Raw genomic sequence first — 17308 nt, forward strand, 5'->3', positions numbered from 1 at the left:
ATTTACAGACTTCAAGTATGATAGTGAATAGTAACACTTTACTTGAGCCTTATTTCATATGAGTACCATTACCACATCACATAATAATAATAATAATAATAATAATAATAATACTTTTTATTTATGTAGCCCCTTTGTCATACCAAAGATCATGTTGCAAATTTGGAAAAAGACACTAACTAACTAACTAACTAACTAACTAACAACCAGAAATGAACAGTTGTTATATATATAATCATATATGAGTTATTCTTACTACGTTATTGTACTTACTACTACTATGACTATTACTGCTACTAAGAAAGACAGAAAGAAAGAAAGAAAAAAGGAAGCAAGCACAAAAACAAACAAATAAACATTCAGTGATGGCCAGACTGGTTCGAGCTGAAAGGAAGGCTATAGTAACTAAAATAACCACTCTGTACAGCCATGGTGAGCAGAAAAGCATCTCATAATGCACAACACTTTGAACCATGAAACAGATGGGCTACAACAGCAGGAGAGCACATCGGGTCCCACTCTTGTCAGCCAAGAACAGGATTCTGAGGCTACAGTGAGAACAGGCTCACAGAAACTGGAGCTTAAAGATTCCCAAAGGGTCAGGCGATATTTCTACGATATCTCTTCAACTGTCCAGTTTTGGTGAGTCTGTTCCCACTGTAGACTCAGATTCTTGTTGTTGGCTGACAGAAATGGAACCTGATGTCATCTTATCTTAAAATATGGTGGAGGAACCCATGCATAATCTTTTGATTCAGATCAATTCTGTAAAAGTTTATGTCTATATTTACATCTTACAACATTCTAGTTGGAGAATCTGGCCAACTAGAGAAGAAAAGCCACATGCAGGGTTTTATACAATAACAGTTCTAAGGCAGTCCTCCATGGTAGAAAAAACGCCAAGCTTAGTAGATACGTGAGTAGAATACTCCATTAAGCATTAAGACTTTGTTTCAGTTAAAATTTAACCACCACATTTTCAGAGGATATATTTTTCCTCTTGGGGAGTTCATTTAATGAGCATAATTAATATTAACTTACAACTGAATTTTAATATGGGACAGTGTGTGCACATTTTTCATACAGCATTAACAGGATGAAAACCTGTGCACCCACTCTAGAGATTACAGTAATAAGTCAAAAACTTAAGCAACAATTGTTGCAGGCTCACAAACTCAATAATTAATATAAAAATGGATTGTTGTAAGTTATACTGTATGTTTATGTGTGATGTGAATGCATTTAAAAACAATCTGCATAACCTTTGTTATTACCTCTTGGCTTCTTTCTTTCACGTACATATGTGTATGTCTCATTGTGTCTCATTAATCTGTGTGTATGTCTCATGTCTTATTTACATGTATGGGTCATTTTGTCTTGTTTACCTGTGTATATGTCTCCTTTTGTCCACATATATATATATATATATATATATATGTGTGTGTGTGTGTGTGTGTGTGTGTGTGTGTGTGTCACTTTTTGCCTTATTTACTTGTATATATGTCTTGTTTTGTCACATTTATCTCATTTCTCATATATCGTTTTGCTTGTTTGTGATTTATAAAGTGTTATATATTCTCCAGGGCAACTGTAAGTCATGTGTCTGCAGCTTTTAGCTGTTCTTCATTTCTATATTTTCATTTTTTAGTTCCTAGCGCTGTACTTTCTGCTCTTTGCTTGACCTTAGCTTGCATGTTCAGTGTGTTATGAATATGGATATGATTTTTATGAGCGTGTTCGCCTATCATCTCACCCCTTGCTCTATATATCCACCTTGAATATTTGATATGTCTAAATAAAGAGACGATTACTTCCTCCCACCTCTGTCTCCTGTTCAGGATAGAAATATCAGCAGTCGTGTCAGCGGGTGCTGATATCATGCTATGATTATCGCCAATATTTTTTTGTAGTTTTGTTCAGAAGGAATGTACAGTGAGAGTAAAAAGTATTTGATCCCTTGCTGATTTTGTTGGTTTGCCCACTAATAAAGAGATGATCATTCTATACTTTTAATGGTAGATGTATTCTAACATGGAGAGACAGAATATCAAAACGAAAATCCAGAAAATAACTTTAAAGAATATATTTTAATTTATTTGTATTTCATTGAGGGAAATAAGTATTTGATCCCTCTAGCCAAAAGCACTTAATACTTGGTGGCACAGCCTTTGTTTGCAAGCACAGCGGACAGACGTTTGTTGTAGTTAACCACAAGGTTAGCACACATATCAGGGGGAATTTTGGCCCACTCTTCTTTGCAGATCCTCTCTAAATCATTAAGGTTGGTGGGCTGTCGCTTGGCAACTCGGACCTTCAGCTCCCTCCATAGATTTTCGATTGGATTGAGGTCCGGAGACTGGCTGGGCCACTCCATGACCTTAATGTGGTTCTTCTTGAGCCACTCCTTTGTTGCCTTTGCTGTATGCTTCGGGTCGTTGTCATGTTGGAAGACCCAACCACGGCCCATTTTCAACTTCCTGGCAGAGGGGAGGAGGTTGTCCCTCAGGACTGCACGGTACATGGCTCCATCCATCTTCCGACTGATGCGGTGAAGTAGCCCTGTGCCCTTGGCAGAGAAACACCCCCAAAACATAATGCTTCCACCTCCATGCTTGACGGTGGGCACAGTGTTCCTGGGGTCATAGGCAGCATTTTTCTTCCTCCACACATGACGAGTAGAGTTTAGGCCAAATAGTTCAATTTTGGTCTCGTCTGACCACAGAACCTTCTCCCAATCACTTTGTACATCTTTGAGGTGATCATTGGCATACTTTAGGCGGGCCTGCACATGTGCCTTCTTAAGCAGGGGTACCTTTCGGGCACTGCAGGATTTTAATCCATTGCGGCGCAAAGTGTTGCCAATTGTTTTCCTGGTGACTGTGGTCCCAGCTGCCTTGAGGTCATTCACTAACTCCCGCTGTGTGGTTGCAGGCCGATTTCTCACAGTTCTCATGATCATTGCCACCCCACGAGGTGAAATCTTCTGTGGAGCTCCAGACCGAGGTCTACTGATGGTCATGTTATACTTCTTAAATTTTCTCACAATTGCACCAATGGTTGTTACTTTAATACCCAGCATCTTGCTAATGTTTTTGTTGCCCATTCCAGATTTGTGCAGGTCAACAATCCTGTCTCTGAGGTCATGAGAGAGTTCTTTGGTCTTACCCATGTTGGAGAGTTTGGAATCTGTCTGATTCTGTGAATAGGTGTCTTTCATACAGGTGATTAGTTAGAACAGGTGTCTTCAATTCAGGTAACAAGTTGATTGGGAGTGTCTAACTGGTCTGTGAAAGCCAGAACTCCTAATGCATACTAGGGGATCAAATACTTATTTCCCTCAATGAAATACAAATCAATTAATATATATTCTTTAAAGTTATTTTCTGGATTTTTGTTTTGATATTCTGTCTCTCCATGTTAGAATACATCTACCATTAAAAGTATAGAATGATCATGTCTTTATTAGTGGGCAAACCAACAAAATCAGCAAGGGATCAAATACTTTTTACTCTCACTTTATGTACGTAACTACATGTGCTCAGTTTCACTGATATTACACTGTAGTTTCACTCTTCATTCTACAGATAACTATAAGAAATAATGTAATGATTAAGGCTTCCTTAATTCGATTCTAGTATCGTTTTCAGGATAAATTTTCACTTGTGCGGTTCGTCTTCTTTCAATCATCTTCTGGTATCTTCTGGGACTTTTTCTTACCCTGATATTGGGAACAGTGTAGGCTTGTTCCAGGCTGGTTGATGTGTTATCTGTGTTTTATTACACACTTCACACTTCACATTTCACTCTCACACCACATCAAATCCCCAATCCTTTGTCTCTCCCCATACCCCCCTACCCCCCACCCCCTTCAGAAATCCAAGGCTGTGGTGGTTTCTCTAGTGAGGAGACCGGAGTCATCAAGTCTGACAACTGGCCCATAAACTATGCTCCCAACAGAGAGTGTATGTGGAGGGTGCAGGTGCCCGAGGGCAAAACCATCACACTGACATTCACCCACTTTGACTTGGAGGCAGTGGCCAACTTGTTCAGCCCCTGCCTTGACAACGTGGTCATTTACGATGGAGCACATGGCACCGCTAAGAAATATGGTAAGCATGTATTATAATAATAATAATAATAATAATAATAATAATAATAATAATAATAATAATGGAATTGATTAATATGGATTAGCAAGTTTCATTTGATGACTGGCCTTTATTTTGTGAGACTATGCTTTATATAATCTTTCTAATTTTTGGATTTACGTTTACAATAGTAAAAAAAAAAAAAAAATTCAATATTTCAAGAAAAATTCCACAAAGATTAATTTGACTTTTATACTGTTTTTTAATGCTTTGTTAGGAGTATAACGAAGACCGTAATTTTTAATCCCAATTTTGAAAAATTAAATTGCCTGGCATAAATTTGACCAATAAATGTAGCGGGTATTTTTATGAAATTTACATTTTTTTAAAATAAGGTTAAATCAAGAGTCCTTAAGGCTTCCACTTGTTGGAAACTAGACAAAACAAGTCATTCATACAGATAAATAAGACAAAATGAGACATACACAAAGGTAGAAGAGACAAAACAAGACATATACACAGGTAAATATCTGTGAAGAACCACATTTTTTCTTAGAGTGAATATTATTAACAGTAGACCAAAGCACTATAATACCACTTGTCTGTTTTGTCTACTTCATATGACATAATAAAATATGGTATAAAATAATAGAAGAAATAAAAGAAGAATAGTACTTACTATATTCACGATTACTTCTATTTTGTGTAACTAAAGTGAAACTTGTTCAGTACATATTTCTGTTTACAATCTTCATCTGATAAAGGTTTTCTCATTGATGTGTGCGTTCGTGCTGCTACAGGTCCTTACTGTGGTGACAAACTTCCCCCCGTGATCAAGACGACAGGAAATGAGCTGGTGATGCGTTTCCATACTGACCTCTTCAAGGAGGAGAAAGGATTCAGAGCATACTGGAGCACAGATCCCACACTGCCTGCTCCCACTGAAGCGCCTGTACCACCAAACCCATGGGACGATATCCCTATTGGTATGACTGACACTGTTTCATTCACATTGATGCGTTTTATGCAAGAGTGTGAAGAAATCTGATTGGTCAGAAGGTGTGGATTAATTTTTCTATAACACCAATTTTTGACAGTGATGTTGGCTGTAGTTCAAATCACAGGCTTATATTAATGTGCTCGTTTTTAAAATATAATCATTTCTATAGTTGCAACTTGTATGGCAGCCTCTCTAAATAATCTAATACTACTAATAAACGATGAGCTTTTATTTAACGAAGAAAACTAATTGTTGATATACTGTAGCATAGTTTTCTGTGAGGAGATGTTTATTTGACATTTATGGAAGGAGTCTTCAGTTTTAATTTGAAGGTATTTGAAGATATTTGTATAAAAAGTGTGATCCACTCAGGAATCACACTTTTTATACATAGTTTTAAGAGGCCATGAGTGTCTAGACAATGAGCTTATGAGTTGTTTCTTGCTGAGTTACAGGTTGTTGCATCATTTATCCTTGAACAAAAAGATAAAGAGAAAGAAAAGATCAGGTGCGTGCTTGGTGCATTATTATGTTAAAAAAAAAGGCCATGTTTCCTATACATCCTGCACTATAGATATAAATACCCTGATTTAAAAAAAAAAAAAAAAAAAAAAAAACCTTTTACATTATTAATACCAATCCAGGCATAAAATTATACCATTTATGTGAATAATAAAACACTTAGGGTTGTGCTGTTGTTGTTGTGCTGAGTTACTGTTAAGAATGATAGGTCATACCTTTTTTAATCAGTTTATAATTATATTTAATGCTGTGGAACATCCGTGTAACAAGTTAGTTCTTGTTATCACTTACATTATAGCAGCTATAAACAGTTCCCTCATTAGCCCGTTTTTTTTAAAGATGATAAACAATAAAAGGAGCTTGTCATATTACTGAGAAACAACATAGCACATAGCAGAAAGTCCTGAAGACTTTCTTGTGGTGGAAAAATTACTTACAGTTACAAAGCACTGACACTGGAGACTCCTTCCATTATTATTAACTAAAACTCTTCTTGCAGAAAATTTCATCATGTCAATGAATAGTTTTTGTCAACACATTTTTTGGCAACCTAGTTTATATACCGGCTCCTCCCACTATTTTGCACATGATGTAATTCACCCATGACACATTTGTTGTTTTTGCACAAAATTTATCTAAAACATGCAATTTATCTTACTAAATCAGGGCCATGGCATTTAAAATTAAATGTAGTCCTTAGGAAGTACTAGGTTTCCATGTTTAAACTATTCCTTTGTGTGAGTTTTAATTAAAAAAAAGGTCATTATATAAATAGCATTGTGCTTATTAACATTTCATGAGTTCATTCACATGAGTAATGTTCTTGTATTGTTTACATTGAAATATCTAAGACATGATGCTACATGAGTCTCATTATGCATGTTAGTTTTTGTTGGAGCATGTCACAGTATCTCTTTAACATGAATCTCTAATTAATTTTAATTTAATTTATACTTGTTGCATAGTATATGGTAATTAATATTAAAGTGGGTATAGTTAAGTGCTTAACTCTAAGAAATAACACAGGTACTACCAAACAGCTTCAATGAATGCATGCATATATGACTAAAAAGAGTAAGTAGGTACAGGTAATAAATGTAATAATGCCTTAACATCATATACAACTATTCAAACATTCATCTGAAAGGTTGTATATATACATCTAAGGTCAAGACGCCCCTCAGCAAAACAACATCCAGACAAGGAGAAAAGGTGTGTGTCCTCGTTGCAATGCTGAGTTTAGCCCTGTAGGGATTCAGCAGCTGTTTTAGTGCTGTGGTGTGTTTCGAGTGTGTCAGAGTTGGCTCTGCATGGTCTCAGGTGGCCTTGTTGACTCATTTTGTGTGTGTTTGTGTGGAGGTGTGTGTGTGGAGGTGTGTGTGTATGTGTAAGGCTGTTTATTATTTCTTCCAAGTGTCCCCATAGTGGTAGGAATATTTAACAGTGTTGGCCTTGTGGGGATATTTGGCTAGTCCCCATGCAGAAACACTGCAGCTTTTATTAAAACAAAATAAACTGAAAGAGTGCAAAGATTTCATTTTGTTTCCTGGAGTTAGGGTGAAGGTTAGGGTTCATGGGAAGTGCAGCATAGCATAGCATTTTGTCTGTGTGTGTGTTTGTGTGTGTAGCCATGTTTTTATATCTTTATAAGGCCAAAATGTGATACGAATATGACAGTTTTGACCTTTTGGCTGGTTGCCATGAGGAAAACCGCACCTTTGGCAAATACTGGGGAAAAAAAATGCAAAAAACTATAAAAATTTGCTTTGTTTTTGTGTGTGTGAGCTCCAGAAACAGCTGCAGGACATACTAAAAGCAGGCTGCAATCCACATACAGTGATGTCAAATACAATCCAGTTAGTCTTTAGTGCTGTTAGTGCAGCAACAACATCTTAGTGATTTATCAGTGTTTCTATAATGATTTTCTCTTCTTTTTTTTTCATTTAGCAGTAGGCTATTTAGTATGCGAATGGACCTGCAGTTCAGTTTCAGGTTAAATCACTTAGAAAGAATGAAAGCTACCTTGAGAAAAAAGGATCCTAGAGTCCCACCTCATTCTGTTTAAGGTGATTAAATAAAGGTATAACATAAATGATCTGAGTCTGGCCAAAACCTTAGCAAAGTGATCAGCATTGTTTTAGAAGAGTGACTGTAGCACAGTGTTGCTCTTATGGGACAAAATGTTATATCATAATGAGTGCCTTACCATTTATCACTATTTATAGCACAGCAATGTATCTATAATAGTAGTTCTGGCTGCAAGGCACACCACAGGTTTATAGTAATGCATTTTTTCTAATGTGTTATTGTTTCTATAGTAACAGCTATTTCACAGGGACTTTTACACATAATCTAAAGCTAATAAAAAGAGAAAAAAAATATGGTACTATTTAACAAAAAAAAATTGGTGAAGTTTTCTGTAAGGAGATGTTAATTGAACATTTTTGGAAGGAGTCTCCAGTGTCAGCGCTTTGTAAGTTTGTAAGTTTTCTGCCTTGGGAAATCTTCAGTATGGAGGACTTTGTGCTCTCCGTTTTTTTGGGTAATAAGATAAGCTGCATTTTTTTTAATCTTATAAACAACTAGTGAGGAATCAAATGCTTATAGCTGCTCTAACATAAGTGATAACAGCAACTAGCTTGTCTCATGGATGTTCAATACATTAAATGTGAGACCGACCTCCTTTATTGCTTTGTAATAAATTTTCATGCTGATTCTGAGAAATTTTGGTTTCCTTGCTGATCTTGGGACATATGTGTGAGACAGGAAGGAATGGTTAAAAAGTGATGTCATTCATTACTATAGTAAAATATTGTAATTGTTGCCAGATTACAGGAGAGAATAAAACAGCAACCTCACATTAAAATACAACTATTTTACGATTCTTTACTAATGTGACAACCTCCATCCTGGAACATCTGAACACTGCCCAACAAAGTTGTCTACCTGAATAGAACACTATTCTGTCCACAGCCACAATACTGTGCCTTTCATATCACAATTCTTTCATATAAACAATGATGGAGAGTCTACTGAGGACAAAGAAACCCTTAAATCTGACATTTACCCCCCGCTTTCTCCTCACCGCTCTCCTACAGACTGGCCGGAGACATGCGGAAGGCCGAAGGTTCCTCCCATGGTGAACACTCGCATAGTGAATGGCGAACAGGCCAAACCTCACTCCTGGCCCTGGCAAGTGTCCATGCAGGTACAGCCAAAAGTCTTCACCCCATCCGCCCACATACACCTCACACTTCCTCTGCAGACTTCTTCAGCATACACGATAACATGTCTCAGAGACACTGCGATACTGAACACAGATAAGCTGGAGTGACTAGTCATAAATCATACCTGATGGACTGAGATAATCAGCAGAAAAGGATTAGAGAATGATTATTTAGCAGATTCAAGATACAGCATAGCATCAATGTTGTGAGAGAAGCAGATTTCCATTAAAGCAGAATGTCCGTTATTTTTACTGTTTTACTTCCTGGAAGCTTTTTTTCAGAAACGTATTCAAACAAAAACAGAAAATACAAATGATTTTTCTAACCTCCACTTAAATTACTACTACTACTACTACAACTACTACTTATTATTATTATTATTATTATTATTATTATTATTATTATTTTTATTATTATAGCACTTTAATTATAAAAAAAAATAGCTTTTTGTTTCGAGTCTAGAATATAGTGCTTGTTTAAATAGAAAGAGGGTATATATCAATTAGAGATTATATATAAATTAGAGAATAACTAACAAAAAGGAATAAAATCATTTAAAAATGACTGTTTTTTCATGTAAATCTATAGTAAAATGGTGATTCAGGTTGCTCTGCAATTCCCTCTCGCTTACTTACACTCTCATCTGTACTCATACACACCTGTTCTCAATGGCTTTTGTGTGTCTATAAAGATCATTCCATAAATATTGTTTATATTGCTAATAACTGAGAGGAACATAAGATATACTGGGTAATTTAAACCATTTGAAGTGCTATGAACTATGCACATGCTAATATCTGTGAGACAGCATTGAACAAAAGAGCAAGGCAACGTTCTGTAAAAAAAAAATCTAAAATGATATTTTGAGATCTGTCTTATCACCCCGGTTAAAATGAATGATAAGCTACGAGTCATCATCACATCCCATAGCTCATTCTCGAGAGCATGTGTAGTACTTAAGTCACCCCACCAGAGGAAGATATTCATTATTCTTAACTACATTCTCCATCAGACTTCAGTCCCTAACTTATCTCACGCCAGTGCTGGCAGAAAATATCAATAATTTATTCACCATAAATAATCATGCATGTGAATCATTGACTTCCGATAGCATCCCATAGCTGTTGTAAGTTTACAAAGGCAGCTGTGCTAATGTAAAGTTATACATTATATATTATAAACAATGTTATGTATCTGTTTTTTTAAAGGTTTGGCCCGAATCTTTTCCCACGCCTACGTTCTTCCACACATGTGGTGGCACTCTCATCCATAAGAATTGGGTTTTGACTGCTGCACACTGCTTCATCAGGTATCACTAATATCCTCATTTAGCCTGTTAGCCATCTGGTAGCCATTTTCAGTGTAGTGTGTTGGAGCTTACAGCCTCCAGTTGACCTCAGACCATGTCAAACAGACGTGTTTATGTGATGTTTAACACTTCATGATGCTCCATTATCTATAAAAATGGACGAAAGATTAAAACTGTAGTAGCATGTGCAAGCAAAATAGCAAATGGTGCCAAAAACTGAAAAGTTGACAGTGTACAAAAGTCAGTTGCTTGTCCATGTGTTAGCCTAGCTCCCTCGTAGTAGCATCACTAGCAAAGCTGTTAAATCGCTAATTTCACTACATTTAGCAGGAGCGAGGTGGTAGTGTCGCTACTACTTTAAATGAAGTAGCTAGCATGTTAGCTAAAGTATTTTGGTCTGATTGGTCAGAAGTTGTTGATTCATTTTCTATAACAGCAGATCTAACAGTAGTGCTGGCTGTAATTCAAGTCAGAAATTTATATTAATGTTCTAATACGTTATTGTTTCTATAGTAACAGCTAATACACAGGAACTTGTATGGAATATAAGTCTAATAATAAACAATTTTTTTAAATATGTTGTTATTTTACAAAGAAGAATATGTAACTGCTGGTATGATGAAGTTTTCTGTAAGGAGATTTAATATTTATGGAAGGAGTCTCCAGTGTCAGTGTGGGTTTTCCATCCCAGGAAAGTCTACAGGACTGAATTTTGCAGATTTCAATAAACATAACTGATGTGTGGTAATGTGCAAACATGTGTATGTATTTTTTGACGTCTGTGTGTTTATTTATGTACACCTACAGTGCATCTATATGTATGTTCATTCATGCAAGGGTGTGTATATCTTTTTTATGTTTATTCATGTACATATATAACATTGCACATCTCTCTCCAGGTACGCAGATGAGCTGCAGAGATGGCAGATGTGCCTGGGCAAACACAACCTGACCCAGACAGAGCCAGGCGAGCAGTGCTACAGAGTTCTAGGCATCTATCGCCACGAGAGCTTCAAGTATCCCACAGTGCCCAGTGTGGAGTTTGACATCGCCCTGGTGCGGCTGGACGGAGAGGTCACCCCTACTGAGCACATCGACTTCGCCTGCATGCCCTCAGTCGAGGAGATGCTTCCAGGTGGAAAGAAATGCTACGCTACAGGCTGGGGTGATGAAACAGGTGAGATGAGACATGCTAGGTTTATGCTAATGCTAACACAGTGTCACTGCAAATGAGGGTTTGGGCTCAGCACAAATCTGAATTGAACTGATATTTATTCACCGATGGCCAGTCATCGTATGATCACAGAGCAGTGTGTTGCTGTTTTTTTCTCCAGTTGTCTCGTGTATATGATTTCTGAAAGGAATACAGTGCCATCCGATGGTTATCAAGCGTTAATGCATTTGGCCTGATAAATCCTTACATAGCTGATTGCATCATTTACAGAGTGAGGTAAAGTCATGTAGCTGACTTACCTTTAACTCTGTGAGGTGTAGAATAAATGGCTGTCTATGGATATAATGTACAGTCCCCATAAATGCAGGGTCTTATTACTGTCTTTGTTGTTTCTCTAATTAATGCTCTCTTTACCTGGCCACTGACTTTTGGTGGAAGGCCTTCTCTAAACTCTGCGGCATTCCAGGAACAAGATATTTATATTGTGATCACATGACACTCTAACTGCACACAGGTCAAATCCATTCAACTAATTCTGTGACTTCAGTTGTCAACTGGTTGCACCAGAACTAAATCATAGCAATGGGTGTGAATACATTTGCAATCACAACTTTTACAAATTTTATTTTGTGAATTGATTTTTCACCTCATTTCAATATGAGCTTTTTTGTGTAGATTCATGACGTATAATCCTAAAAAAAAAAACAGTCCATTCAGATTGTATTATAAAATGTGGAAATGTTCAAAGGGGGTGAATACTTATGCAAGACACTGTATAATTAAATTCGTAAGTTTTGTGGCACTCAAGAAATGTTAGAAATGGATTTATTTTAGGAACTACCATAGCAACCACCTAGCAACAACCTAGCAACACCCTAGTAACCACCTGCCATACCATAGCAACAACTTAGCAACACCCTAGCAAAAAGTTAGTTGGTTGCTCTTGTATTCTAACTGATTCCTAGGGTGTTGCTAAGTGGTCGCTATAGTATTTCAGGTGGTTGCTAGGTGGTTGCTAAGTAAACTGTAGTTCCAGGATGTAACACTACAAAATGTGGAAAAGTTCGGAGGGGGTGAATACTTATGCAAGGCATTGCATAGTTAAGTTCAGAAGTGTTGTCGCAAGACATTTTATGTATAAGAATTTATGTAAAAGTTTTATTTTACTGCTTTAAAAAATAATGTTGGTCTGTGCAGGAATTGTCTAAAGAAATTAGTTAGGCAATAATTTTTCTCAATCATTAACTAGCTACTGTATGCTAGTTGCTAAATTACGTTGCAGTCGCATTAGCATGTTTGTCCAGGTTTGTTTTTTTGTTTGTTTATTTGTTTGTTTGTGGGTGTGGCCTGTCCAGTTGTTTATAATGCTGCCTTTTGTGTGCATTATGACAATGTTATCTCTTTTCTACTGTTTGTTATGTCTAGTAAACTGAAGGATGAATGTGGGTCTGTGTGTTTTTACATGCATGTACACTGCTGAGTCGAGTTTTTGATAATCCTATATTTTAGTGTTTTTGTTTAAATTGCCACATTTTAAATACTGTAAAAAAGCTTACCAAGGAATAGGACTAAGTAAATAAAAAATGTTTATTATTAAATGTTTAGTCAATTAAGAAATGTTAGAAATGGCTTTATTTTAACAACACTCTAGCAAGAACCTCAACTACCACAGCAACCAGCAAGCAACACCCTAGCAACCACCTAGCAACACTATAGTAACCACCTGGAATACCATAGCAACCACTTAGCAATAGCCGGGCAAAAAGTTAGGCAGTTTTTATGGTATTCCAGAAGATTGCTAGAGTGTTGCTAAGTGGTTGCTATTGTATTCCAGGTGGTTGATAGGTGGTTGCTACTTAGCAACACTGAGCAACACCCTGGCAAAAAGCTAGGAAGTTGTTAAGGTATCCAACAGATTGCTAGAGTGTTGCTAAGAGGTTGCTATGGTATTCTAGGTGGTTACTATGGTGTTGCTGGGTGGTTGCTACTTAGCAATACTTGTCAACACCCTGGCAAAATGTTAGGTAGTTGTTATGGTATTTCAGCAGATTGCCAGAGTGTTGCTAAGAGGTTGCTATGGTATTCCAGGTGGTTGCTAGGTGGTTGTTATGGTATTCCAACTGATTGCTAGTTATAAATGATTAAAAGTGTGTATTATTAAATGTTTAGGAAATTAAGATATGTTTATTATTATATGTTTAGTGAATTGGGAATTGTTAGACTTATTGGAACCATTTCTCATTATCTCACTCTAATTAGGCACTTAGGCACACCACATATGTATGTTTTACGGTTTATACTGTCTAAAATGTATTTATTTTCCCCTCAGGCAACTCAATGGCTCCTAAAGTGGCAGAGACTCTGAACCAGGTCGCTCTTCCTGTGGTTCCCTTTGATACCTGCAAACGCATGGACTACTGGTGGTTCCAGGTCAAGCCGTCGATGATCTGCTGTGGATACACTCTCCCCGACGAGCTCAAGTCTGTGTGTCAGGTGTGTATCCACACTGGAGTCTGCAGGAGATGCAGCATCAAAGTCCAACATTTTGAAGTTTATTTTCCTTTAATACAGTAAGTTTTAGAAAACATTATGTATAAAAATTCAGTATAACATTTATTAGTGCCACAGTCAAAACACAAAGTACTGGATGACAATTAAATTAGAAAAAATATCAGACCGGTGTTCCACCACCACTAAACCGCTGTATTTAAGGACTTAATAACCGGTCACTTTTAAATCCTAAAGTCCTCGAGTGCTTTATTAAATGCAGAAATGCACAATTTTTTTATCTTTTAGATAAATGGAACAATATACTGTAGGTAGTGTGCTTCATGTGCTTTAATTGTTCCAGAAAAAGGCAGATTAAGGCAATTTCCAATTTGATCTAGATTTTTTCCAATAAAATAACACAAGTTACAAACATTTCTCCGTTCACTTACATATTTTCTGTTACTTAATTTTTTTATGGTTTAGGGAAAGTGGAATTTTAAAAAACCCTACTAAATACAAGATATTTAGTTTAAAAGAAATTTGCTTCTTTAATTAAAGGTACATGTTTAGAGGCAATGACCCTTCGGTACGTTAGTATTGATTCTTACAGATGCGCTGTACATAGTACAATATATTGATTCTGGTTGATTTTACAGCCTCATAAAGCCCCTTAAAGCCACTGATTTTTCTAACAATATACACTGAGAACATGACATATTTTGCTGTACATCTGGAAAGAAAGAGAAAGTCTATTTAAAATAATAATAATAATAATAATAATAATAATAAGTAAACTTCATATATATGGTAGCTCAATACAATCAAGCAGTAAAAATGTAATAAAATGAAAAATGTAATGATAAAATTTAATGGAATAGAATGCACAGGATAAAATAAAAGGTGAAGTGATATATGTGAATATATGTAATTATGAATATAAATATAAATTTAAATATACATTACAACAGAATAAAATTTAAAAAATAAGAAAAAAAAAGAATTCAAAGAATTTGAAAGTAATTCAATAAAAAATAAAATGCTGCGAGGAAGTGCTTTAAATTAACAAATTAATATGATGTGATTTCAAAAGCTTTCAAAAGCTTAAAAGCGTGTATGGTGTATGTTTTTTGTTTTTTTTAAAGAGAGTAATCTAGAAATACTGCATTTTTATTTTCTGATTTCTGAATTCATAAATTTCATTTACTGAAATGTGGAAATTAAAGTCACTCCAATCTGGATTTTAAAACCTTTGTAATAAAATTCTGTTTTTTCTTTCTTTCTTTTTTCTTTTTTTTCCCCCAAAAATTAGTTCTAGATATGACATTAACTAATCATGTAACTGAACATACTGTGTGTGAGAGATATACAAAATATAAAGTTTTCTAAAAATTATTTGACCTTCTTTGACATATTTGATGATAAAAACTGACTCAGTATCATAACCACAGGATTGTCAAAGAGAACCTAGGTGCTGATTTGCCAAACCAAAATATTGTGCTGACGTGATGATCACTTGTGTGTTCATCCTTGTTGAATTAACACTTACAGTGCACACTGGGGCCTAGTGATGCTACACACTGTACACCAGAGACCAGACACACACTGGAGATGATTATTATGTGTATTGTATAAGCTGATTATCTGTAATTCACAGGGAGACTCGGGTGGTCCCCTCGTGTGTCAGGACAGCCCCTCGGCCCCCTGGGAAGTCCACGGTATCACCAGCTTCGGGCCTATCGGCTGCATCATGGACAAAAAGCCCAGTGTGTTCACTCGCTCGTCTGCCTACACGTCCTGGATCGAGAACATCATCCGCAAGGATATCTACCACCTCACCAGTACGTTAGCATTGCACACTGATACTAACGATATATTCTCTACGCTTCGGAGCACGTTTCATACAAACGACCCACTCTCGTCACGTACACTTGAATTCATATGGAGTCTTTTCTAAGTAATTTATCAACACATCCAAAAGAAGAGTTTATTACTAAACTTTTTAAATAATATTATTATATTATTTTTAAATAATAAACACCTCCACTGCATCTTTTTTATCCATATAAAATATTTAGCTAGCTAAACAAGGAGCCATTAGCTAGCATATGCTCTGCATCTATAATTCCTAGTTACCTAGGAACAGTGTTCTCACGACTTTAACTGCTGAACAGTGAGTGTATCATGTGTTCATATGTCAAAGGTACAGGTTGGAGAGCCTATTATTTGTGCATTTCCCAGAATCCTCAGCCCAACAAGGAACTCGTACAAATGCAGTCACATGAACATTGATTTGTAGTAGAAGTACTGTCAGAGCTGCTGTTATAGCAAACTAATCAACACCTTTTGACCAGTCGGAATCAAGAATTCAACAATGCTGTGGTTTAAATAAAGTTTATTCTGTTGCTTTATATTGTATCTTCTCCCTTTAATTACCAGGTTGAGAAGTTAATATTTAATAACCTCTCTTTCTCACTTTCTCTCCTCTGCTTATTGCTGTTGTTTTACAGCTTCTGGTTGTGGTGGGCCGATGGACCAGACTGGCACTGCAGGAGTGTTGGCCTCAATGAATCACCCTCAGAGTTATGAAAGCGGTGCCCAGTGTCGCTGGAACATCCGTGTACCTGCAGGCAAACGCGTGCACCTTCACTTCGATTCGTTCTCACTAGAGGAGAGCCAGATGTGCCTCAGCGACAGCGTCTCCATCTCAGACCACCTCAGCCCACTGGGTATGTGAAGTGTCAGAGAACTCACAGTATTCATCTATTATAAATGCATCAAAGAGATCTCTATATGGAAAATTAGGTATAAGATATGAGGCAAAAATAAACAGCAATATGTCCAGATATGGTAGTTACAGTACTACTGTAAATATACAGCAAACATTAATAGAGCTATATATAATGTTTCATTTATATGGTGCCATTTTGCTTATGAAGTATGACAAGGTAGATTTAAATAATATTAAACACTTATTTAGCAATGTAAAATCAAAATACAAAAATATATCCATAAATAAATAAAGTAAATATATACTATATAAATTAAGATTGTATCAGAAAGTCATGACAGCTACTAAATTGTTCATGCTAAATTGTTAATTCAATTAATTAAGAGGGAATTAATATATATATATGAATTCATACAGGAGGGTCTTAATACAGTGGTGCTGAGATGATTATATTTGGTTATTTTTTAATGATAATTAATTATCGTTACGCAAGTTTTAGATTAACTTGTGTATATTATTAATTTAACGGTCACACCTTACAAAAAAATAAGCACCATGGTTACAGAGAGGCTCTGTTTCTGAATGAAGAGTTTGACTAAAGATTTTAAAAGTCATTACAGTATCTGAATTTGCTATTGCTAGATTTTAATATAATTTAGGGACTCTAAAAGAAAAAAACATTTCTCCAGCTATAATTTAAAAAAAGAATGATATCATTATATACAGCTCAAAAACATGTATAATTAAATGTGCATGAATATATTAACATG

At 36.0% G+C, this 17308-nt stretch overlaps 1 protein-coding gene across 1 annotated transcript in view; it reads left to right on the forward strand.

Annotated features, from left to right (window-relative positions):
* zgc:154142 (uncharacterized protein LOC555481 homolog) overlaps positions 1 to 17308 on the forward strand; it is a 48231-nt gene that overhangs the window by 24669 nt on the left and 6254 nt on the right. Inside the window, exons 10-17 of the mRNA XM_026934053.3 lie at positions 3873 to 4109; positions 4889 to 5074; positions 8709 to 8818; positions 10046 to 10146; positions 11046 to 11323; positions 13650 to 13813; positions 15465 to 15648; positions 16318 to 16536. Coding sequence (XP_026789854.3) covers positions 3873 to 4109; positions 4889 to 5074; positions 8709 to 8818; positions 10046 to 10146; positions 11046 to 11323; positions 13650 to 13813; positions 15465 to 15648; positions 16318 to 16536 — 1479 coding nt within the window. The remainder of the gene's footprint in view (positions 1 to 3872; positions 4110 to 4888; positions 5075 to 8708; positions 8819 to 10045; positions 10147 to 11045; positions 11324 to 13649; positions 13814 to 15464; positions 15649 to 16317; positions 16537 to 17308) is intronic.

This window comes from Pangasianodon hypophthalmus, chromosome 3, assembly GCF_027358585.1.
Source record: "Pangasianodon hypophthalmus isolate fPanHyp1 chromosome 3, fPanHyp1.pri, whole genome shotgun sequence".
In the NCBI taxonomy this organism is placed as follows: Eukaryota; Metazoa; Chordata; class Actinopteri; order Siluriformes; family Pangasiidae; genus Pangasianodon; species Pangasianodon hypophthalmus.